The sequence below is a fragment of the Harpia harpyja genome, chromosome 2 (assembly GCF_026419915.1).
Source record: "Harpia harpyja isolate bHarHar1 chromosome 2, bHarHar1 primary haplotype, whole genome shotgun sequence".
Taxonomy (NCBI): domain Eukaryota; kingdom Metazoa; phylum Chordata; class Aves; order Accipitriformes; family Accipitridae; genus Harpia; species Harpia harpyja.
The window spans coordinates 53,055,588-53,082,079 of NC_068941.1; the positions used below are offsets into that span (position 1 = coordinate 53,055,588).

The 26,492-nt window shown below is 38.3% G+C and overlaps 1 protein-coding gene across 1 annotated transcript in view; it reads left to right on the top strand.

The window, feature by feature from the left end:
* The window catches only part of WWC2 (WW and C2 domain containing 2), a 111,244-nt gene that overhangs the window by 36,990 nt on the left and 47,762 nt on the right, over positions 1 to 26,492 (top strand). The window contains exons 2-5 of the mRNA XM_052779657.1: positions 3,986 to 4,095; positions 17,617 to 17,820; positions 18,825 to 18,901; positions 23,538 to 23,617. Coding sequence (XP_052635617.1) covers positions 3,986 to 4,095; positions 17,617 to 17,820; positions 18,825 to 18,901; positions 23,538 to 23,617 — 471 coding nt within the window. The remainder of the gene's footprint in view (positions 1 to 3,985; positions 4,096 to 17,616; positions 17,821 to 18,824; positions 18,902 to 23,537; positions 23,618 to 26,492) is intronic.

Consider the following 26,492-nt stretch of genomic DNA (forward strand, 5'->3'; position numbering starts at 1 on the left):
TTTAATGATATGCATTAAAAAAACAAACACCTTTTGTTAATTAATTAAACTTCATAGTATATGAAATGTGGACTTCAAGTCATCCTTTTCAGAGTATCAGCATTCTTTTAAGAACATGTAAGTTGATGACTACAAACTGAAAAAGTATTATAAACTACCTCAGAATATCAGTGCCCTGAGATGCAGCACTTAATCCTCTGTTATGGTGCAATAAACCTCATTTTTCTTGGGTCACAGTTAATGAATGTAATGGGAGTCCATCTATCATAGGTTATTATGTCACAGATAATGATCTTCACACAGACAAGATTCCTTCAGTCCTTGCTCCTAGGTATTAGCTCCTTTCCAATTACATCTCATAACTCTCTGCGCTTTCAACTTTTGTCTTGCAAATTTTCTCTTGCATTTTACTGCTCCTCATGTCATGTTAATCTCATCCATTTGCTGTATGTGTTTTGAAAGTAAATACTGTTTATATCGAGACAGTTCTGAGGGCCCTAAGCAATCAGATATCACCTTGTGCTGATTGCTGCTCAATTGTAAAAGTCCGCGTTGGGCTCAAAAATCTTGTGCTGTTAAAAGACTCTGAAACAAAAAAGAAAGTCTTGGGGGTGTAACACTCTTAAGTAATTGTGATCTTGGTATGTACAAACCTTTTCATGTTTTAAAAATCTACTTGGGAACAGTTTTCCTGACATAGTTCAGATCTTAAGGCTGCAATGTCCAAGCATGATCCAGCAGAGCAGAATTCATAGAATAATTTGTCCAGTACTGCCTGTATTTCGGGGCCTCTGTCTCCCTCCTCTTCTTTTGTTTAAGGTCCAGAGTGGGTCACTGAAGTACTCTTCCACGGTTTTGAAGTGTCACTTTAATTTATGGAGTGTCTGGGATGAGAGAGTGGCTACTATTCATTCTCACGGTGTCTGTTTTCTGACAGGTGATAACACCTGGACGGAACATCCGCATGGCCAGAGTGGTCTGCAGTGTAACCTACAGAATGCGCTATAATAGTAAGAAGTCAGTATTTGATTAAAAATAAAATTGGTGTGGAGGGCAGATGGAAAAGCCAGGAATAGTACTGGGTTTCTGTCCTTCCTGTAGAGATAGTTTAAAAAAATCACATCTTGTGATTGTTGCTAATTGTGGTGTGTATCTTTGGTGAAAGGATTGAATGCTTATGCAGAGTTCTAAATGAGTTTATTAGAGACCATCTGGCCATGTTTATATGAGTTTATGGTCCATACTCTGCTATATGTTATTTCAAATAGAAAAACTATTTGAACTACAAGACTTGTGTTTTGAGTTAATATTATGATGTTAAGGCTAAGGATGACATTGAACTTTTATTTTTACTCAGTTTAAGATGTTTCATGAAAATCCACATTCGTAATCTAATTTGAGGCAGGACTTTCTTCACAGCAAGATGTGACCTTGTAGCTGGCACGGGTTCACATAACTAACCAAACTCATCAAAGGGCTCTTGCTTTTGTGATTGATGCTTCCTCTGAGCAGTAGTGGCCTGGGAACTCTCTGACATGAGTACCCTGTGTTCAGTGTGCTGCGTGCTGTGGACAGCCTGGCTGAGGCTGTGATTGTGTGCATTATCCTGGCTTTAAAAGGCTTCTCCTGCTTTCCTAAGAGCCATCTCTTTCTGTCTAGCTCTTCCTATTTGCAAACAAAACAGTAATCTTTGAAGTGATGCTGGTAATTATTAGTAGGTAGTATTTGGGCAGGTGTATTTGATACGGCAGTGCTAGGCAGCTGCAGCTTTGCAGGCCAGCTGTTAGCCTGCTGAGCTGGGTAGCTGCCATCCTGGCCATGGCAGCCCAGCTGCTGCTACCCTGAGAAAAGGAGGAGGGTGAGGAGCAGAGCGGCGAGTCTGAGCTGGGGTTTCTGGAGAGCTCCTTCTCAGAGCAGCCTCACTCAGCAGTGCCGTGTGTGGATTTAAAAATATATGTCAGGAGTGGGAAGAGGATGCAACAGATAGGCTTGGTTTACTACAGACCTGGTCTCTCCCTAGAGATTGCTGGGGAGTTTACCCCAGTCAGCTTCAGTGGGATGTCCTCTCCTGCATCGTAATGAGGAGGATGGGTCATGTCCATTTGAGATTTCCTTTAGAAAAGGAGCTCTTGATCTGTGAGGCAGCATATAGTGGGTTAAGGTTGAGAAGGAGAACAGGTACTCCAGAAGCTACACCTACTCACTCTACTGGGAAAAGTGTCTGTGGCTGGCCATTCTCATGGAGAATCTCTCCCAGTAAACAGAACTCTTCTCCCAGCTTGCCTGTGCTGCTTATAATCCATATTTTCTATCATAGCGATCCAGATGTAATTCCACATTGGTAATCTCACCTGAATTTTGTAACAGTTTTCAGTGTGTTTAGTGGGTTTGCATAGCAGTTTGTAAGTGCCAATAAATTAGCAAATTTGCCTTACACATGTGAATATGTTCAGGACTTCAAACTAAGCATTAGTAACCTTCATAGGATTATGTTGTAAACTTTGGAGAAATATGAGGAAGTGGATTCATGCTTACAATTTAAAAAAAAAAAAAAATTGAAAAAACCCCCCATAATTCAAAAGGTTTTGGATCCTAAGAGCTTGATTCTTTGTAATTTCTGCAACCTTTGGAGGAGTAAGTGTTGCCCTACTTAAAGAATTGGTAGGTCAGATCCATCAGTAAGAATAATATATTTGTGGGACAATGATTTCTAAATCAAACCTGTGCTCAAATTTCTATTTTCTCAGCTGCATAAAGAATTTAATTCAATAGTTTTGTAAAGTATTTTCTATCTGGTGTTTTCTACACAAAAAAGGCAATTAATTTTGTAGAAAGTAAAATGTACTATTCTCTTTCATTCTTCACAAAAATGTTGATAAACCAGTTTCTTTTGGTCAGAAACTAATTGAAGAAAAAATACTGAAACACAGAAAAGCATGTGTGAATTAGACTGTTAGCTTTTTATTTGTATAGAATTTTAACGATGAGGTGAAAAAACAGTCTTAGGTGATAGAACTTAAGCAGCACTGAGCAAAGGAGGTGATGCTTGTGTGTCCCACAAACTGCTCTTGATAATCTTACTCTGAGGATTTTTTTTAAACTCTGGATATGTACTAATCTTATTGTCATTATGGTGACAATAAAACCTTAAATCTCTTGTTCTTCCTATTAAATACATCAGTATATCAGACATGGCATTTATCTGTCAGTTTACCAACAGGAAACTGAATACTCATTTCTGTTTAAAAAAAAAAAAGGGGGGGGGCAGAAAGATGATGATGTAAAGCTTTGCTCAGCCTCAGTTGGAAAAGAGCCAATGAATTATTGTTATTAATCTATTTCTTGTAACAAATAGGTGCTCTGTTATTAAAATGAAAAACTTTAATTGCCTATCTTCCTAAAAAAGCACGATGTGAGCATCTAAGGCCCATTAAATGTCACTTATAGAATGTCTACTCTATGCACACTGCTGCTTATTTTATTCAAGTACATGGATTGGTAAGTGCTGCTAACTGCATCTTAGGTGGTTGTATTATCTTTTCTGAGTTTCCTGTCTGTGGTCGTTAGAGAAGATGGCCTTGAAATCTTGTGGTCTCATCACAGACTCAAGGTGGAAGGGTCTGGTTCTTCTGGGGACAAACAGGAGTATAGATTTTTTTTTTTTTTTTTTAACAAGCTATTGGTTATTGTTTAATTTTAAACTGTAAAATGTGAAAGATGTTGCAGTGAATTTCTCATTTGAGTGCCTGTAGTGAAAAGATGTTTGCAATAACTTACATTATGTTCTTGGAGTTAATGAATTCAGAAGGATGGAATAGGGGAAGAACAATCAAGAACCTAAACTTTAAGAGGGAGAAAAGAACTTGCTCTCCTCTCTCCCTGCTGTCTGTCTTTAGATTCCGTCATAATAGGAATTAATATGAATAACAAATGTACGTAGGGAAGAGAGAAAAGCTATACCATTAACTTGTTTCTTTGTTTTTAGGTTAACAAAGCCCTTGTCATTTGCGGATTGTGTTGGGGATGAACTGCCATGGGGATGGGAAGCTGCATATGATCCTCAGATTGGTGTATACTATATTGATCACATCAACCGTAAGTATTTTTCAATTTGCCTTATTGATTATATAAGAAGGCTCATCTTGATTAGACTTCCCTGAGAAGCTTCTAAAGCATGCCTGGGAGTAGGGAAAGATTTCTTGTGAGAGAATTGTAGTTAAAATAACAATTCCTAATTTTCAGTAGACAAATTATCCCATTTGTGTGCATGGGTTTGTGGGGGATGGTTGCAGATGTATTATAACTGGCTCAAAATTATTTAAATAACTCTTCATCTTTTTCTGCGGAAGAAGTCCATGTAATGTGTAGTAAATAAAGATGGGTTGCATCTGTTGGTATCTGTAAAGTGTAGGATGTTTGGTGGCTATTAAATATTCAGGAATGCACACTGGTGGAGATAGCCTGATACGAGTAACAAAAACTGGCTTCAGCCTAACTACTGAAAGGAACTATGGAGTTCTGTAAGGTAGTATGGAGCATGGGGGCTAGTATTTGTAACATGTATATGAGGTCTGGCAAAATGTACTGTAGTTCTTAGAATGTTGTAGAATACATTTCAGACTATAAATAATGCTGTGTTTTGTAGTAATTGGAAAGGGAATGGGGAATCAAAGTGCTGGGGAAAATTTGCCCTTTGCTGCATCGTAATTGGCTTTAAAAGGCTTACAAGAAAATCTGCTGGTACAAAATGACTACATCTGTTTCTACATATATTTTTAATTGCATGGGAATTATGTCTAAACCATACAAAACTATAGCAAAATTTGAAATACAATACTTGTTAGACTTACTGAAATGAATATATTCCTGAAAGCATTTCTGTCTTCTTTTTATGCATTTATTACTCCATATTAATTGATACCTTTTTCTGTTTTCTCAGAAATTGTCTTTAATAACATAATAGAAGAGATTCTATTTGAGACCAATACCTGAATATAGGTGCCTGCAGCTGTGCTAGCAGTGCTGTGTACTTAAAAAATAATAAGGTGTCTATGGCCATTTCAGATGCTTTAGGTTAGCAGAGACAACTGCACAAGGTCAGTAGATAGGGCATGGACAGTAAGAGACCAATGGCCTTCTGGAACAAAAGCTGGCAACAAGGCTCGTTACCCATGGCATCTCAAATGTATGGACAATTGAATCAACCCTGAGATGTCTAAGCTGCTTTTGTAGTCAATAGCTATCTAGTCAATGCAGTCAATATAATGTAAAGTGTGATGTAGCTGGCTGGTTGGGTGTCTGCTTTGAAGATGAGCTGATTTAAGCTCCTTTGGTTGGGTTGGACTGGAACTCTGATAACTACAGTGGGACACTAGATATCTACTGTGCTTAATGAATACCTGCAGATAGACACCTAATCTTGAACTGAATCCCACTCGGTAACCGCTTTTATAGCCCTGCTTCATTGGAATAACAATGAGAGTCCTCTGATCTTATGTGTGGCGTTAAACGTTTCTGAATTTTAAAAAAAGGGACATACTTGATTGAATTCAAAAGGTGAAGAAAGTAAAGGATTTGCTTCTCAATCTAAATGCTATTATCAGAGGAAACTTGTCTTTCACTTCTGCTTTGGCCAAAACCATAAAACTTAAAGCTATAAAATTTTGAGAGGCAATCTGCATTTCTGGGTGTTTTGAAAGTGCTTTCAGATCACTGCTCTGATAATTGAACCCTTTTATTTCATGCATGCTCAAAATTTTTAATCCCTTCTAAAACTCTGTCTTGTGGCTTTGTTGCTTCTTTTTTTCCCCAGAAAGTGGTTAAATACTTTCTTTACTTTTAAATGCTATTTCTGTGCATTGAAGGTGAATTCCTGAATATTATAAGCTCTTCATGGGTTGAAGTTCTGCTTCACACACATCTAAGATGTTGAGGCTTGGTCAGCATTGTTTTGGAATTCTCTTGAATATTGTTAACATACTGCAAACACTAATGCTTCCACTTAATAGAGGAGAGTTGAATATATTCATCTATACACGTGCCTTTCTGTGGCTGGGACAAATAAATGCGATTAGCTACATTATATTATGTTAATGTGTATGATGGATGACAAAATGGTGTACTTTGGACTTTGGTATACTTAAAGTGGTTTCCATCCATTTTTCAGTAGTGCATTTGGTTCCTGTTATATTAATATATGAGTTGCTTTGTAGCAATTTCAGTGAAACTTCCTATTTTGTAAAGTGGTATATTTTAGTTTTGCACGCTGTGTTTTGCGCAGTGTTTTGCTGAGAGTACCCTTGAGCTGCTGGGAGGTAAACTGCCTAAGAATCTTGTAAGTAGGTCATTTTTTTGATGTGCCAAATGTGGAGATTATAACTCCTACTTCATCTGACTGGGGTATATGTGTTGTTTTGATGCTACTGAAATCTCTAGTACAGAGATCACTAATAATCAGGGGGGGAAAAGCCTTTCTAGGAAGCAGGTTTTGCACCTGCTTGCAGCTTTATTAGCAGTGTAATAATTCAGATGTGTTGAACATGCTTTTTGGATTTGAACTGTTAAAATTCTCTGTCAGGACAGTGGCTGTGTTAGAATAAGGAGGACTCCTTTATTCTTTCACCTGTATTAGTTATAATTTTGTTAATTCTCTCTCATACTGGACAAAGAAGCCCAATGAGGGAGAAAAACTGTACCCACTGCTAGGAGGAGGACCAAATGGATAGATGCCTGAAAAACAAGTTGGATAAGGTGGAATTTCAGGACCCACAAATGGCAGCTTGAGGGATAGCGCCTTGGGAAGAAATCTACTCCCGTGTGTTAGGTAGGGAGAAGTGACTAAAGATGTTTCATATTCACTGCCTTCCAGCTGGATTTATTTCAGCAAAATGTTTGAGGGAAGGCCCATTGATTCTCTCCTCTTGCATCCCGTAATTAATTATTCTGAACGGCTTCTCTATCTGTTCTCTTTTTCATTTCTTTTTCTCATATTGTTCCTACTGTGTGCCTCTGTACAAAGCTACATTCGATACAACTGTGAAGTTTCATGTTGTCTACAGGACTTTGGAACTGTTGTAGTAAAACTGGCCAATCTTGTTAAATTTCTCAAGCCACCCCAATAAGCTATGAGCAGCAGGCTAGACCTTAGCATAAGAGCGTAAATCATGGTTCTTCCCTACTTTTCTGTTAAAAACTCAAGGTTGAAAATGTTAAGGATGGAATTTCCATTAGTGGTCAGTGCGGGACTTATTCTGCTCCTCTTGAAGGGTGAATATTGGCAAAATTCCCACTGACTTCAAGAAAGCAGTACTAGGCTGCACCTTGCAAAGTTCTAAAAATTCTACCAAATTTCTATAACATCAATTCTTCAAAAATTATTGAAATCAATGTATATATTTTTTTAAATTAAATACTTTCCCCATCTGTGTAATTATCTTAGTCCTTTACCTTCCCTTCTCCCATGCAAACCTGAGAAAAGCCTGCTTTCCTTAACTGCCAGTGGAAACTCAATTTCTCCTTCACAGAGGGGTAAGAGTTGGCTGTGAGCAGTCTGCAGTTGTAAAACACTCCCTCAGACTTGAGGAAGTTTCTTTTGGTGTCAATATGTTTAAGTATAATTTGCTTTTATTATCATCACACATTTTCTATAATTTTATATATGTTAATGAATTTTTTTCAAATATGGTTTGTCTTTTTTTCTTAGCTCTTACCGATTGCCTTAGAGCTTTCTCATGATCCTTTCGGATGATGTAACCCACTTTGAGAAACACTGACTGAGGTCATTACTTTATGAATATATTACCCCAATTAAGAATTTTAATGTGATGCTTTCAGCTTCAAGGGAGACCAGATTACAGGCCATCTGGCAAGGCAGAACATGCATATGATGTGGGTAGCTAATACTGTAAGAACCTAAATGCTTACCCTGTAGTTCAGTAGCGCCGTTTGTTAGAGGGATGACTGAAGGGGTATTATTTGGTGGTCAGGGACTGAGGAGTTCCTTTTGTGCAGGATCCTTCTTACTGTGGCTTGGGAGAGTCCAAAGATTTTATAGCTTATGCTGTTCACTCTTATAATCGTTACTGCATATATGTACTCGTGTGTTCATCTACTTCAGCTAATTTGCTAACGTTTACTAATTTTGCTAAATAACACGGTTAGGAACTCAAGGCAATACCAAAAATAACACAAACCATTACTCCGCTTTATTTCGTATATCTACAGGCAAAGTCATCGCTTTCAAATTTTTCCTATTCTTCTGCAGGGTTTTCAACATCATGTGTTAAGTGGCTGAGATGCAAACATTTATGCTCTTAGAGCTTGGATTTGCAAACACTTTCAAGCTGATATAATCTCTGAAAGAACTGGTCCTGCTCTATTGCTACCTCTGGCCTTTTGTTCTGTCCCTGCAATGTTTTTGCTTATACTGGCATGAACATTTGCATGGCCAGACAGTGAATCAGATCAGGGAGCTGATTCGCGTTGAAACTAATCTGGTATGGAAAAAAAAAAAGTTGCTATTTGTTCTCCTTTCCACACCCCTATTTATGCAAGCAAGAGAGGGAAGGTGACCTGGGGCTATGAATGAACAGTCAGGTGGAGAGACAGGGGACAGCTGCTTTTTGTGGTAGCGCTGGTTAAGGGTATTTTGAAATGACACCCTTGAACTTTCATCTGTTCCGCGCCCTGTGCAGGCTTGCCAGGAAGCAGTTTTGACTCCGAGGCTGTGATTTCCAGGTGCACTTCTCGGGTGGTGGTGGCAGCTGAAGTAGCAGTCATTGCTTGCTCTGGTTCCTGCTCCCACATTGTGTCAGCGGGAGGATATATAGTAAACACCGACAATGGGGAAGCACTCTGCTTCCTGAGGTGTGTGAGTTGTCGTTCCCCACCTCCTCTTCCTTCCCTCAGCTGCTCAGGTTTTCTGATCCAGGTCATTGCATGGGATGTGTGTAGATGAACTGCTGCAGAGGTAATAGGAGCAAGAAAGGGAAACTTCTACTTCTGGCCTGACATGAATAGTCTGAAGGAATCCTGGGCTGGGACAAGTTATGCCTTGCCTTCAGCACTCTACATATTCTTAAATAACTTAGCCCCTTTACTTCCATTTCTTATTTTCAGGCTTGGGAATAACCAGGCAAGTGGTTGTTTTCTTCATTGCATTGATTTAGTTAACCTATAAAACACGTACTCTGCTGTTAGTAATGTTTTAGTGGCAAAGGTAACAGAAAGGAACTGAATGACAGTATTTAAAAGATGAGGATGGGAAGGAATAGCTACTTCTAGCCTAGTAGTATTTCAGACCATCATGTCGCTTTCTTTTTGCCACTCTGTACTTTGTATTCAATATAATGATTTTTGTCCCTGCCTTCCACCCCCAGCACTTTTCTTCAAAATGGAGTTGGACATCTACCTTCTCTGCTTCTGCAGCTCCTCCTTACTTAGTTTTAATTGTGCACTTTGGAAGCATGAATGCACCTTTCCCAGAGACAGCTTTCTACCACTGTTTCATCCACAAAGAAAAAGAAAATTGAATAAGAGTGATGCTAAACTTCAGGAAGCATAGAGGTAGAGGGATTTGTGTCTGCTTAGCTCAAGAGTAGAATTCATTGGAGGTTCCCATTTCCTCACTTGGTTTCCTTCCTTCTTAAAATTCAAAGCCTAGCTATTTACCTACCCTGTTTGATGCTTATAACACGGTATTTTAACTACAGGTATTCTATTTTTTATTGTAATCTTAAAGGCTTTCATGCCAGTTTACACCTGAGCAACTGGTTTATCTAACACAGGGATTTTTGTGGATAGACTGACTCTTCTCTGCTCCAGCCTGGGACTCTAGTACACGTGCATCTATGAAACTATGCCAGACTGTATTTTCAGACAAGGAAGAAATCTGAAAATCCCACTGTGAGTCTGCAATTACCATTAGCTCGAGGAAGTCGAATGGTGTATCATGATCATAAATGTGCACTGTTTCTTCCCATAACCCATCACCATCTTCTAACCAAGTGGTGACATGCAAGCATTTGGGAAACAATTGTGAAGACTCTTTACTGTCAGCAAACACACATGGTGAAAACCCAAGTGCAGTAGATCTTATCTTGAATCTTATTTATAGGTATTTTCTCTGCACCCTGGCTGTAGGAAGGGATTAATCTGGTGCATGCTGGCTACAGAAGGAGGGCTCGAGCAATGAATGCTCTGGATTAAAGATAATTTTAGCTGCTGACTTTTCTGTAAAGATCATACTTGCATGTTTTTCTTATGTCTTAGTTCTGACAGCCATAGAAGTAGAACGTTACCTACTTAATGGATAATGTAGAGCAAAATGCTCAAAGTTTCTACTGCATTTGACTCCAAGATATATATATATATATATAAAAAAGCATATGCTACCTGATATCTAGAGGAAACTAATGTGCCTTAAGGATAACATGTTCAATATTTCTTTGTAAAAATCTCTGAATAAATATGTCTTGGACATCTGCTCATGCTTGCACAGTATAGCTGGAAAATGTTTCATTTTCTCTCATTACTCAAACTCAAGCACAGAATTATTTCATGGAAAAGTGAAGAAGGTGTCTGGAAGACAGGTGGCATTTTTTGTGTGCAAGTCCTATGGCAGGAAACAAACTGTAGAGAGCTCAGTTCCGAGCATACTCTGAATAACCTAATTTTGCTCCACGTCTCTCTTTAGAACCCGTATTCCATCTTATTATGTGGTAGAATGTGATTTTCTTTGAGTATCCAGCAATGTGTTGGATCATTTTTAAGACACTGTATATGTCATCTTGTTGGGCTCCATGGTCTTACTGAAACTGCTGTCTCTGTAATGTGCTATTCTTTATTTTTATGTACCTATTGAACAAATATATCAGTGTGAAATGATGTAATACTTGTTTGTGAATTCTTCCTCAAATTTTTGGGTATGAATTGCTTTTCTTGTTGTTTGAGTTTGAATCATAAGTATTTTTAAAAGTGCGGGGAAAAAAGGAATAAGAAAAAAATGCATTCAGAAAGCCTCTGGTATGTAAACAATAAAGTGCATTCCTTAAGCCAGTCTAGTAACACTTGGTTATTCTCCCTGAAACTAGTGCTAGTGCATTTGCTCCTTTGTTGTTCATTAAGACTTGCATCTCGGTTGCTTGCAATATCTGTTATGCTGGTTGAAGTACTGTGAAGTAAGTGTATTTTTGCAGGCAAAAGTACTGGAGATTTGAAAGCTAGTTTGTTTATCAAGAGACATGGGATATACTTGTAGAATAAACATCTATAGTGATTACATAATGTTGTTGATAAAATTGCTTTCACCACCCACCACTAAGCCAACTCTCATTATCCTGTGATAGCTGATATCAGACACCGTTTTCCCTCTTCTGATGTTACATGTCAAAGGGTTGTTGTTGATTTTGTTTGTGCCATCTTGAGACATTTTTGTGCGAGATACCATTGAAATCTTGATTCTCCTTCGCTGTGGCTGGCCCCAGTTTGGTTTGCCTGCAGCCCTTTTCCAGGGGCTTGCCCTCAGCATGTGGCAGGCTGCTTTCCAGATATCCCCTCCTTCTCAGATCACCTCTGTGGAGTAGATTGTAATCCTACCACAGCAAAGAAATTGTGGGCTGTTCAGAAACCAATCTGGATTTAGCTTGCGCGCTTTCTTCAACCCCTGGGGTTCAGGAGAAGCACCAGTGGTGAGGGATCCTGAATGTAGTCAGCTATTGGGTTTGGAGTTTTGAGGCCTGTGTTACTCTCTTGAAGGTGGGGTTCTGTTTGGCTGGAAGTAGTAGTCCTGCAATTATTATGCAAGATAACTGGACATGTCAGGTGTAATGGAGTTATCTTTTCATCACTTACTATTTCAGGCAGAGAAAGTGCCACCCTGACACAGAGTAGCTGAGTTATGACATGGTGCAGCCCAGAGCACAGCTGGCTGTGTGCGGCACGCTTCTGCATCAGTCAGAACCACCCTCTTTTCAGGGCTCAGCTACTGCGGTTTTGCCACCTCTTGTCTTGTATTGTAGCCTTGGTTTCCAGGTCTGGAGACTTCCCTGTAAGTTAGTATATGAGGGAGAACGTGCATGGTATTGATGAGTAGATCCATACTTAAGATTCTAATGGATGACTTTCCATAAGTAGGCTTGCTGCTGCCAAAAAAGGGATGTCTAGTTCCTTCCCAAGCTAGGTGGTTGTTCCTCCTTTATATTGGCTCATTGGACCTTTGGTAACATGGCACAACTCACCTAACCTGCCCAAACATGATATATCTGCTTTCATGTTATCTTTTGGAGCCAGTGAGTGCTTGTGTGCGTTTAGTACAGTGCTTTGCACTGGGTTGAGTGAGCACCAGAGACTGTGCAAAAGAGATGTGAATGCGTAACGTTGGGGAGCATGCGTTGAGGTGACATGGTGGAAACAAACCATCACTGCCAAAAAGGAGGGCTATTACAGCAGCTCCAGCTGTGGCGTGCAACTCCCCTCTGCTGTTCTCCCTACAGATCTTAGGTCTCTGGTCCTTGTTTCTAGCCAGGTCAACTAGTTTTCCTTGGAATAGCCTCTCTTCTGAGATGGTGATTCTGCTACATTTACGAACTGGGATAATACGGACATGTGTTTAAACAGATAAGAGTTCTCTCTTCAGGATGGTAAGTATAATTTCATGATTTTGTCTCCTCTTGCTATGTATGTGTCCTTCTCAAATAGCAATCTAGCATCTCTGGCATGTTTTTTAGTGGGACCCCTTGAGAGTACTTGTGCTCTAACTGTGGTGCCTAAATGTAATGTATCTGAAGACAGCTACATGTGACTCATTCTAGAGCCAATCGATGCTATTATTTTATTTGGCAAAGGGAGATGTTGGAAAACTATTGCTTCCACATATTGTTAATCCTGTAGTAAAATGTCCAATTCTCTCATGTCTAGCAGTAGGGCGTCAGGGAGCCGTTCCCTTCCCTGTGGGATTTTAATTTTATGTATTTTAGGGAAATACGATCCTACTGCTGATAAGGTAATAGTTTCCTTCTGTTCAAGTAGACTGTAAAAATTTGGCAGAGCTTCTTGATAGCGGACAGGAACATAACATATGAAAATATCTCATTTAAAAAAAAAATGGCATGCCTGACTATTTCCTGTATTCTATGTATAATATATATCTTATGTATAATTACAGAGAACATGCATAGCATTGCTGCCCTTGAAGCAAGTTCTAGGCAAAGGAATAAACAAAACTTTCAAGCCATAAAGTCAGTCCTGGCATTTTGGTTTTGAATTGTTTGGGCCAAATTTTTTGCTGAGTTTAAGTGAATCAAACCTGGCTGGCAGTGAGCCAGGAAGAGTGCATTTCATGGATAGCAGTATGATTAAAGCCAGCATAGCTTCCTCTTCTACGTTACAAGGCTGTGATCATTTCAGTGCCCAGGAACGTCCTTGGGTGGAGCGTGCCATCCTGCTGCTTGTGCAGTTCCGCTGGGCGAGACCACAAGTGTTTTCTGTCTCACAGAATTTCCCCCCCAGTGTGGGTAGTCACTCTGATCTTTAAAAATAGGAGGAAATAAATTGTCTGTTTATAATTTTTTTATAAATTTATTAACTAGGAAGTTACAGTAATTTGTTTAAATGAAATTGTTTTAAATCAAGATCTCTTAATACAATTGAGAAATTTTGATTTGCAAGTGGCTTTGCCAAATGACTCTAAAACGAAGTCAAACTAGGAATGTGTAACCTGAATATTAGGCACGCCACCACCCTCCTCATTCTATTACTCTGGATCATTATTTTGCATTGTGATCGGACAGAGGAAGTTGATATATAAAGATATTTTTAAATCTAAGCAATGCTCTTGATAGAGCCTGATGTACAACTCTTAGTTGTTTAAAGATCCATTTTAAGGAGATTCCTTTAGTTCATATCTAAGTTTATGCCATGAAAAACAATAGCCAGTATATCTTCTTCATTTTCTCTACAAGAAACAGCTGAACTCTTGAATTTAACTGTCTGGTGATGCAGAAAGCATTGGAGAGGTCGTGCCCAGGGGGATGGTTTGTTTGTTCTCCACTGCTGCTGATGGAAGTCCAGTTAGCATTTTCTAGAACAGACACAACCCTACAGCTCTGTCTAATGTTCATAACCAGTGCTTACTCCTCACCTGACCAGCAGAAATAACAGCTCCCCATTTGTCTAGCTAGCAATCTGTTCGTTGCGTGATTCGTATCTGCTGCAGACAAGGTTATAAGGCATCCTGTTGCAGTCACCAGTGGAAACATCCATCTGCCCTAAAAAAGGAATGAGATCTCCCATGTTTATTTTATATCAGCTGTTGAATAATAAGGGTAGAAAAATGTTTGGATGTTCTTTGTGGTTTAAATCTCACTCTTTGGATTAAGCATGAAGGCCTTCACATCTCATTTTGAAGTGTTCAACAAGCTGTTCCCTCAATGACATGCATGTGACTATCCCAATAATATTCTTCTGTATGCAAGTTTGACCTTAACAGCAGGTGCTTAAAACATTCCTGTCCAAGGAAAAAATTCTTTATCTTTGTGAGGCTTTACTCTGAGAAGTATAAATATTTGTTTTTGAAAGAAGTCTGCATTTTAAAAAATTTTATTGGCTCTTAGAAGGTGCATGTGCTCAAATGAATGTACTTTTCACAGTGCAGCACTACAGTACCAGAAATATTATCCATAGTTCTTTGGGTTTTTTTCTCTGTGGAGTAAACCTACTGATTAAAATTGAGACAACTGAAAATTATAGATGAACAAGCATATGGTGCTGCTACACAGGCACATGTTTTTATATATATATATATTCCACTTCATAATATTTGAGAAGACATAGAGTGACAAATACTCCAGAGCCTTCTCTGCTTGGTAAAAGTTGAGTAACAATTCTGGGATAGTCATTCCACTACTGCTTTGCCTTTTCCAGGATTAGGTATTCTCCTGACTGAGCGTTCGTTTCGGAATAAAATACATGCAGATAGAATTGGCTGAGACTAATTTGACCAGTCAATGTACTTACACAGGCAAATACCCAAACCTCAGTATGCTGAAGTTACAGTGTGCGATTTTTAAAATGCAGGGTCACCTTTAACTCATTTATGACTATCAGTATAAAAGATGTTAGCTCATGTAATCATAGTATTGTTTTGCACATGCAGCTTGGAGAAGCAAAAAGAAAATGTTTGATTGTATTTGTCAGCAATACAAAATAATCTGCTGTTGATCAGCTTTGTCCTTCTCTTGCAGTCACAAGGACAGGGCATCTGTAGGCCACGTTTTAGAACTCTGCAGGCTACATTTGGTCTTTGGGCTGCATGTTGAGCAATCCTCACTTAAAACCTACAAGGCAATTACCTACAACATGCTGGAAGATGAGACCTTCCAATCTTGTAAGATTATTCGGTGGCTGCTGGTTGCACTCTTAAAACACAGTCACATCATTACATTCTTCTAAAAAACCAACATAACTACATTTATCCTATTTGGTCATTGACCCATAAGAATCATGCTTCATGCTCTTCATCCTGCTTCACAAAAAAGGACAGCTCTGGAAACCAACACTTCCTATCTTGTGGAAATAACTGTGAATGTGGAGGTGTGTTAAAGCACAACAGCAGTAAGTGGCCACAGATAGGGACATGTGTTGACCATTTAGGAGAGAAAAGGTATTGATTTGCTTCTTTGTGTGCCTGATATCTTTGTGGAAACAGCAGGTGGTTATAAACACAGATATATGTGTGTGTGTGTCTGTAGCTACAGTTAGTTTTTTGGAGAGAGTGTTCCTGTTGGGGTTATTGGAAAACCAACTGTGTATAAAGCTTCTCTGCTTTAATCTTTTATGCACCGCACTTGGGTTTACGTGATTTATACTCTCTATGCATCCATTGTGAACATCTAAGAAATACCTTTCCCAAGTAGAAATACAAAAGCTTGTCATGTTTGTAAATAGTGGAGGGGGGGGGTGTATCTGTATTTGTTTGTTTTTAAAAGTATCAGTAGTTCCATAGACATAAGGTTCTACAGGGTTGGTTTTATGGGATGCTCCTTTTTATTTGCATGTCTTTTGGTTTATGTGATATTAACAACAAAAAAGGCTTTTGAAAAACTGGTAGTTAGTCAGTATGGGAAATTGTTATTAACCAGAACCTGTCTTATCAGCTTTTGGTGTTACAAAATCTGTTTTCATATATGGAGTTGAAAGAGTGCCTTCTCCCCAAGAGTGCACTTCAGCTACAATTTAGAGGAATTGGATTGGTTCTGCTGCAGTTCTCCCCCCTCCGCCATCTTCAGCCACATGTTCCCATTTTTCCCCCCCCTGCATTGGTTCTCACAGTAAAGTGATTCAGAGAATTAAAGTGGCAGAAATCTAACCCAGAGAATAAACTTTCCTCCCCTTTTTGCAGAAAAATTCTGAATTAAATACTTTGCACTTAAATACTTTGGTACTGAATGTTACTTTTTATCTCTGTAGCTCTACCTAGATTTGTAGTATGTAACTTTATAAGTTTGCATTTGGATTTCAAACTTTTCATGGCTATGTCTTATGAGAATGTTTTTGTACTTAGTACAGCTTTAAAGGAAGAATATTCATTGTACAGCTTCAAAAAGTGCTGAACTAAGTCAGGAAGCATTAATGATAAGATTGAACATTCAGCCTTGACTCTTCCTCTTTGCATGTTTACATTTAAAAAAAAAACAAAACTTAAAACCTACAGTGAGATTGATCTCATCACATACTTTCTTAATATGTACCGCTACCTTATGTCTGATCCTCTTGTCTATGCATTCTATACAAGTCTGTCTTCTGTGTGGCTGCTGGAGTTAAAATGTTTGACCTGAAGCCCTTTGTGAAGTAAGGGCCTGTTCCAGCCCACTCATTTATATTACCTGGGTAGTCAGTGGAAAGAAGTAGACACCTAAGAAGACATTTTGGTCCCATGTATCTTGGTCACCTGTCTTTGATGGAGTGGAGTGCCCTCTGAGGGCAGCGCTCTCTGTCTATTGACCATAAAAGAAAGTTGTACCTTGGATCAGATGCCTAGCAGGGATAGGGATAGAGTTAGGTGAGATGATCTGGAGAGTTAATGATCTGTTAGTTCAGTTACAGGGGAAAAGATAAAACTCTTTTATAGAGGGAAAGGAGAGAGATAACCACTATAAAACATAAATAACATATGGCTGTAAAAATTCATGAAGTGGGGAGGAAGGGGTTTGAGAAAATGTAATAGCTAAGATTGCTTTTCATTTTTGTTCAGAAATGCATTCAATTTTAAGATGTCATAGAAAGAGTTTATTGATCCAATTGTTTCCAAATACTCTGATGCAAAAAATAAGTTTTTTCTTGAGTTTTAGGGTGTTATTAATTCAAGGTTGAAGATGTGGGAATGATCTACATAAGCATTTACCTGTTGTACTCTAATTCCTAATTTTGCAATTGATCTCTTAAATACTGTTTCTTACACACGCTATTGTGGCAAAGAAAAACAAATAAAATTGAGCAGCTGCTTAGTAACCGAAGGCAAGCTATGGTTTAGACTTCTATAACTGTGGATTACAAGCAAAGAAAGTTGTCAATTACTTTTAGCAGAGGTCTCTTTAAATCCTTTCTTTTTCTCCTATAAAGAAACAACACAAATAGAAGATCCCAGGAAACAATGGAGGCAAGAACAAGAGAGAATGTTAAAAGATTATCTTACGATAGCCCAGGATGCTCTCAGTACTCAGAAAGAACTCTACCAGGTGAAAGAACAGAGGCTAGCACTTGCACTGGATGAGTATGTACGGTTGAATGATGCCTACAAAGAAAAATCAAGCTCTCGTACAAGCTGTAAGTACAGTAGAGAATACAATGTAATTTCTTTGATCTGTGCCTTGCAGGGGATCCTGCTTCTCTTTAGGATGAGTTCTCAAGGTTTCCTATGAACACCTTGTACTCTGGCTTTTTTACAGATAGCATCTCTACTTTTTTTTTTTTTTTTTTAAATTTAATATAAAGATACTCTGCTGGAGAGAACCCTCTTCTCTCTGATGCAATTGTGAGCTCCTTTGAGCCATGGTTTAGAGCAGTTGGCTCTGAAATCTATTTTGTCATGCAGTTTGTCAGAACAAAATTCTGCCAAATCTAGGTTCAAAGTAAATAGAATCTCTTGCACTTCATGGCTGTGTACAGGAATGACCCTACTGTCTTGACAGGTGTCTACAACAGACCAAGAAGGGAATTTGTTGCTGCTTTGTAAGAATAGCTTATAATAATTTTGTAGCTTTTGTGCTGTGATTAGGGGTGAAGTAGAGATACATGCTACAATGTGAGGCAAGGAATTGGCATGTAGTAAAGTGCAGTCAGAAGCCTGTCGTTGGCCAAACATCTCTCTTGGAAGTAGACAGTGTGATGAAAGTAACACGTACAGCTGTGGATGAACAGAGTGGTTGACCTCTGAGGCTTCTGGATAGATCTTCTGCTTACCAAAAATCTCCTTAGAAATTACAGCTTCCAGGAAGAGGTCGTCACAAGATGGCTTAACTAGAAGAATGGGAGCAGAAGGCAAGGGATAGAAAGTCAGGGAGAATGAGGTGCTACTTTAGGATCCTGGGCTAAGTAAAGGAGGAGAGATACCAAATAGTGGTAGGGGAAAAAAGGGGGAAATTTTGATTATTCATTAGTTATTGCCACCCTGCAACACTGACCAGTCTACAAAAGGATTTTTTTTTTTAAAGTATTTTATGTTTTTCTGCACTTTGTAGTTTTAGATCAACATGGATTCATTGAGGAAGGGACTAATTAATGATTTTAAAGTACTTAAATATTTGTCCTTTTTTGTCTTTTAAAAAAAGTATTCTCAGGTTCTTCATCAAGCACAAAGTATGACCCTGACATTCTGAAGGCTGAAATCTCCACTACAAGATTAAGGGTGAGAGTGCTTAACTCATTCATTTGTATTCTGTGTGCAAAGTTTATGACTATAGAATAAGCAAAGCTTGAACTAGCAGACATACCTTGTACCCTGATACTGAAACCTCCTAATATTCTCATTAATACCATTCAGAAGTTTTTAAGGAATTTTTAAAGCTGTCTCTGTTACTTTCACATAACACATTTTGGAGAAACTTTGACAGATACTCTAATTAGATGTGGGTTTAAATAAATCTGGTAACTATTTTTGCTTGTAAGCTTTTGTTTTTAAAAGGAAGAGTAAAAATCTTTAGGTGAAAATAGAAAAGTATTAGGCCAAGGTGAGCTGCAGCTAGATGAATGTTTTTACACAATCTTTCTTCTGAACTGACTCAAAATTTTCTGTTGGTTTAAAAAACACTTTTCAATAAAGGTGTGAAACTTTGGTCTGTTTTGTCAAAATGAAACAGTTCAGATCAAGAATGAAAGTTTGTGTTTGCATTTTGAAATTGCTAATGAACAAAAATCCTTTATTTGGTCAACTGTGTTCAGTATGGTCACTAACAGACTCCATGTAAAGAACTTTCATTCACAGGTTAGTCTTTAGTGAATTTATCTTGAATAAGGAGGAAATGGTGTGGAAGACATTTAAAATCTATATAGGGAGTTCATTTAAGTTGTGGCATATAATGCTCTATGGATAGCCTAGGCTTTCTGTAGTTAGTAATGAAAGAAGTTAGATCAAACAATGCAGGTTAAAAAGACAGCACCTCACAGCATAGTCCTTCGATGCGGGCTGGAATACAGACTGCGGGAGCAGAAGCAGCACAAGCGACAGCAGTTACTCAGCTCTTCCATTGCCCCCTCCTGGTTTCCATACAGAGCAGCACTCATAGAAACCTCCGAGAGTAACAGCCTCCTTCACCTGGAGTAAGAGTTATGATTAGGAATCTAAACAATTAATGTTTAAAACGAACTGTGGAATAGCTCATTAAAATTTTAAAACCCAGTATAAATCAGGGATGGAATGCACTGAAAACTGGCGTCCAGGTGTTGCCCTCCTGACTGCTTGTACACCTGTTTATCCTTACTAACCTCTATTTGTAGTCCCTTATCCTTTAAGGAGAAGGGAAGGTGGTTAGTGAGAGAACTTACTTCAACAGTGGAGGAGATGGGAGGAAAAATTTTTTAGGTTTAGTAGCAAGAATCAACAGCAGTAAGGACCCTGTCAGGAACAAGAATAAAAAGACAAGGTGAGAGCTTCTTTCTAAAATAAGTGAAGCAGTAACAAATGTTCCCTTTGGCAAGGGGATCACTAGTATATTTGGGAAATTAACAGTGTTGTTGAAGAACAAAACACATGACCAAATTTAAATATAGTCACCTACAATTCAAAGAGGGGAAAATTCAGACATGGTCCTATGCTCAGTTTTTCCCGTTACCTAGCTCTGATCACCTCCCAGCTCAAGATGCAGAAATGCTGAATCACCTCGTGGCTGCAGATCTACAGTTTGTTCACTGAGGAAAGAAGCAGATGTGTTAATCACAGTAATTAATTTTTTGGAGGTGCTTTCCTCTCTTCGTTGTTTCTTGGAGTCAAGAAGCCTAATATCCTGCTGGTTCCCGACACCCGATTTAATGGCATTGCAAAGTCCAAGTTGCATATGTGCCTAAAATAGGTGACCTGAATCTTGTCTGCAGAGTTTAGAAGGGTGCAGTCCAAGAATATCTGTATCAGCATAAAGTGTGTTGTCATCCAAAGCCACTGGATATGAAAATCATTGAGATAAGAAAAAGTGGAGCCCTGTGGTGCTAGGGCTGGAAAGTGGTTTTCATGGAAGATGGCAAGAGAGGTATGACTATTATCATAGTTTACCCTTATTTGAATGCTTGAGGATGCTTGCTAATATGCCACCTTTTGGCATTTTACGGTATATGCATGTGTGGACTTAATGGAAAACAAAGTTAGTCATTAGTAAGCTGCTAGCCAGCTAGTTAGAATTTGTATATTTGGTGAACTGTTAGGTCAGATGTACTAAACTGGTTTCTCCCTCTCACACTGGCTGAGGCTTACTGGTATCATCAGGTTAATGGTGGCTGGAGGGGGAAAACTCAGCATTCGAGGAAGTTCTGAATTGGCCTTTGGCCTTTTACTTGTTAGCTGTGCTTAATATATGCATGTGGAGCCTTTTGGATACATGAATTGCCTATTGTGCAATAGGTTGTGGAGAAAATATGACAGAAATCAGACAGCTGTTAAATGAAATAAGCAGGAGAAGAAAGACCTTTCTCACAAGATTAAAATCGAAGGATCTGATCATTCAGTGGACTTTGAGTGGGGCCATTTGGGGTCTTAATTAGTAATCAGTAAGATAATTCAAACAACACAAAGCATATGTGATCACAGTATGTTTTATGCATATGCAGTGAGTAGGGGATGCACCTTTATAAAATAACAAGGGAGGGGGGTTTTTGTTGTTGTTCCATTAGTACTCAAGTGCTGGGAATAGAAGGAGGTTAGCACAGGAGCCTGCTTGAAGATGCAGTTAGAAGGAGGAAGCGAGAAGCCTGTCAGGTGACTTAAGATGATGTGCAGAAGCAGTAGGAAGGGGGTGAAGGATAAAACAAGTGAAGAGTTGTGAAAAAGTGGGAATTATATGAAAGTTTTTGAAGGAGAAGACAAGGAGCACAAGAATAGCTTATTGCAAGTATGATGCAGTAAACAGTCTATATTATCATGTAGGTCACGTCCTTCTAGGATAATGTGCCTAACATTTCTTGATAATGAAATGATGATGAATTACAGCAGAGGACACTCAGAAGATGATCTTGAGGAAAAAATGTAAGGGTTTCTGAGAGATCCAATCCTCTAAGTTGAAATCAAGTGTGCCTTCTGCTATTACGATAAAATCACATTTCTGATTTAAAAAAAAAAGGTTTAGCCATTCTGTGTTTCTCAGAAAAGTTGGGACTTCTTTCGTATTTTACACGTTACTTTACCTGGAACATAGAAGTGATATCTGTTCATTTTCTATAACCTTGATCAGAACACTTGAGAGATTTTTCCTGGGGTTTTCATGCTAGTCAGGGAAGAAATAGTTCAGGAGCGCTGAATGTGTACTTAGAGACATTGTCTATTTATCGTGCTAACTATTCAGTATGGTCAAAATAAAAAGAGTTTTCTGTCAAGTAAAGCAACTAGTGATGATAGTTTCCAAAAGCCTGAACCTAATACCTCATCTAGAGAACAGGTTTTGCTTTGGAGAAAGTGGAGATTGAAAGCATTTTATTTCTGTCACAGAAAATTCATTAGCCAGAAGCTACAAACTTGAATGCCTAAGTATCATTCACAAACCCGTACGAAGACCCTGCAAAGCACTGGTTATTTTAGACATACAAAGTATTTTAAGTCTCTTGGAAAGCTACAGCAGTTGCTGATGCTCAGTACTTTTAGTCACCTGGCATGTTGGGAATCTCACTTTTTTTTTTTTTTTTTTTTTAATTTGAAGAATAGCACCAAGTAGGAAGTCTAAGGGCATTTGGATATAAAAAGTCTTTGAGACATATTTTGAAATTAATCTCAGTTAAAGTGGTCAAAAGTCTTCATTTTAATATAATCCATTTTTCAAAAGAGTTGAATATTTGAGGACCTATATAAAAACAAGCAAGAATTTCACAGTGGTACGTGAGAGCAGGGGACTTCCAGTAAGCTTTTCCTTTTTTCACCTTACTGATTGGAAAGTTAAAAAGCCTAACAATATCTGGCTAGTATGTAGAGTGCAAACAAGCCAGGTATAGCTGTCTGTCTCTGTGTGTATACTGAGGATTAATTTTCATTTGCGTTAAAGTACACTCCTTTATAGGTGGTCCAGAAACTTTGTTTTAGTATGTTTGGGAAGTATGACATAAAAAATTAAGTGGAAGATTTTTTTAATTTAATCTTGATTCATAAATATTTTTTACTGTACTCATATCTGCCAACATCTGAAATAGCAATATTAAGGTTAAAAAGCAATCGAGCATGCAAATTTAGGGAAAGTAGGGAGTGTTTTGCCAAGGACATTTCTATTAAATATATTTGCATATATTTGCGATCCAAATGTGTTTAGTGATTGTTGTCTTGGAATTAAATGAATGTGAATTATATATTTAGGGATCCAGTGTCTATAAAGCTTTATAAGAAAGGATGGTTCATAGGGGAAAAAAAAAAAAAAAAAAAAGGAGTCCATGCTTTGTCTTTTACAGTGCAAATGACTTGAGAGCTTCCTGGAATGAAAAAGTGAAAATATAATAAGCCTAAAAATAAACAGGCATTTCCCTGTAGGACAGTTGGAATGCATGCTTAACAAGTGAGAAGTAAATTACTTGTTAAAGTTCTCTCAGGTTTAATAACACAGTGTGGTATCGATACAAATAAGAAATGTGATTTAATCTGCTTGTGTCCCTTTAATACTAAAGCATGTTGCCCATAGACATCAGGAAGAGAACAGATCCTTTTGTTTTTAATATGTGTCAGTAGAGCAATTTACTCTTTTTTGGTTTTGGTGGGTTTTTTTGTTCATCTGATGTAGAGAATACATTAAGTGTTCAAAGCCATGTGTTACACTGTTTAACAAGAGGAATTTTCTAACTCTTGCTTTGATTTAACACACAAGGTTAAGAAGCTGAAGAGGGAACTCTCTCAGATGAAGCAAGAGCTGCTGTACAAGGAACAGGGCTTTGAAACACTGCAACAGTGAGTAAAAGAAAACAGTTGAAACTGACTTAATCCAGTTGCCTGATTTCTTTTATTGGCATGGAATTGAATCCATCTTACATGAGAGAATTATTGGGGGGAAAAATGAGAATCTAGTAACTCTTTTTGTTGTAGTTAGGAAGCAGGAAACCTGTAGAAATGGCAAACCTATTGTGCAAGTGTTAACGTGAGAAATCTGTTCCCCCTCCTATTTTTTTTCCCCACGAGGTAGCTTTTGTTGCAAAGAGGCAGAAAGAAGGGCAGTGGTTAAGGGTCCCAAGGAAGAATTTAGCTGCTTTGCACGTCCCATTTAAAATATTTCAAAAAAATTTGAAAAAGTAATTAGGTCTGTCTGTCTTCCTTTCCCACCTCTGAGCTCAAAGGAGTGAGAGGAGGGTGCTGGTTCTTGGAGGTATAAATGGCGCACAACTGTGCGGGGTTTGAAATGAGTCACAATTTGAGGATTAGAGACCTGACTTTCTTTGTTCCAGCTGCTGGGATGCCTGATGTCCAAAGGGCTGATGCTGAACTGGGTGAGCATTCTGGGTATTTAACCAGTTGGATTATCAGGGAATTGATTTTTTTTCAGTCTGAGAACTCCCTGCTGCTCTGAGTTACAAAGTTGGGCCCTAAAATATTAAACATTACTGGAACTGTCACCACAGAGAACTTGCTGCAGAGGAAACCTTAGTAACAAGCATGTTTTCTTGACTAACGTGAACAGAAATTTATTAACGCTAGTTGTTTTCCCTATTGTGGTATGTACTCATACATTAAGGATACATTTACACAGTAAAATGCTGAGCTGTGTGCTCTTAGTACACTAGTTCCAGTAGCAGAAGCAATGTTGCAGCATTAATGTAATATTGTCTGGATTCATTTACTCTTTTTCTCAGGACCTCCTGTGTATGGCAGTGTACTGTCAGATAAGTAATAATCTCTATCCTGGAGAGCTTGCAGAGTAGGGCAGATGGGACAAAAGGTGGGAGAAGGGAAGCGCATTTCCATCTTCCAGGTAGAGTACTAAAATGCAGAGAAGTGATTTGCAAAGGATGACAGAGCATCTGTGTTTGGAGCTGAGAGACTGGAGTTCAGTTCCCAGTTCTAACCAAAACATCTTGTAGGCTATTGCCTGTGTATTTTAATAGATCAGTTCTATACAGTAGGAATTTTTTAAGTGGGAGAAAAAAATTCTGGTCCAGGAAGTGGCCAATCATAATTAGAGACATGTCAAAATGGACAAAAATATTTTTCTGGTATAAAGAGTTTGAAGTCAGTTGGGAACTGAAAACCCTCACACCTTAGGAGGACGCCAGTCAAGTCTCTATCCTCCTTCATTTTGACTAAAACAGAAATGTAAGATTTGTTTGTTATTTAAATATATAAAGACTAGTGAGGAGTGAAGGGAGAAGAGGATAGCTGATGGCATTTATTTAACTATAAATCAGACTTCATGTGAAGCAAAATTTAGAAAGTCGTATTGATTCTAAAGCTTAAGGTAATAAAAACTCATGCTGCTGTCCTAGGATTAAAGGTTAGCCAATCATGCTGGTTTTATTATATTAATTCAACAATGAAGTATTGTTTTAAAGCAGCTTGCTCACAAGCCATTTTGATAGGAATCCAAAGCATGTTTCAGAAACTGTCAACAGCATTCCACAGAAACACAATGGACGTTTGTTTTTAAAATTCAGTCAGCCACTTTCAAACAGTACTAATCCTATTAATTTAAAACAGGAAGATGGAATATCTTGTATGTCAGAGATCCTTCATGTCCATCTTAATTATATACAGAATAAAGTAGTTGAAATTTGAATGTGGCACATCATATTACTAGGCAGCATGTGGTGTATTACCCAACTGTTCATTCATGATCCCAGTTGTTGGCATATCCTGTATCTATTTGACATTAGCAACCTGCTAAGTTACCAAAAATTGAGTGTTGTCAGACAGTAAGTGCCTACCTGTGAAAGAGTTTGAGGAACTTTCAAGCTGAAACAAATACATCCTTGAATAGGAATCTGAGTGCTGAGTCACATAGGTAATTTTCTTACACAAATGCAGGTCTAGGTTGCACAAAAACTGAAATGTGGAGAAAGGAAAACAGACATGCTCACAGCTTTAAAGACCATTTAGAACCTTGATATCTTTGTGCACAAAACCGGAAGAAAAATAGAATAGTTACAGGTGTTTTGTGCAAGCTGCTGTTCTTGCAGGGGATGCTCGAGATCACTTCTGATCATTAAAATGTTTGTTCATTCCTCACTCACAAGGTTAATGTCTTCCAGCAAAGATGATGGATGATGATAAAAACAGAAAACCAATTGCATTATAAAAAAATGTGTTCCCTACTAAATGCTTGACTTTTGTGAAGATGGCTGTTGGTTTTAATTTTGTGAAGCACAGCTGCAGTCATTTCTATGATGCTATGAAATATTCAGTTAAACTAGAGATCAGAGAAATGTGTTTACAAAGTGTACTTCTTGAAGTAAATATGGAAATACTAAAATGAAATATCTTTTTATCTCTATGTTTAGGGGCTTTTTGTTTTGTTATTTTCAAGTTACATTTTTAAAAATCATTGACAGTCCAGGAATTTAGTAAATTGTCCAATGTATGACATATGGTAATAATTACCCAGAGATTTTGTGAATAGAGAGAGCCTGGTGACTGGCTGAGCAGAACAGCTGTTCCAGATGGTTAATGCCTAGGATTAGGGTGAATGAGAGGGAAGCTGAGACAAGAATGGTGCTGGTTACGTTTCTTCTCTGCAAGGCTGATTAGTACCAAGAAGCTTGCTTGTCTGCCTGTGTCATGATGTGGGTCTGGGTAGAGGAATACTACTAATAACAAATTTTGCTTCTGTAAGGGTCAC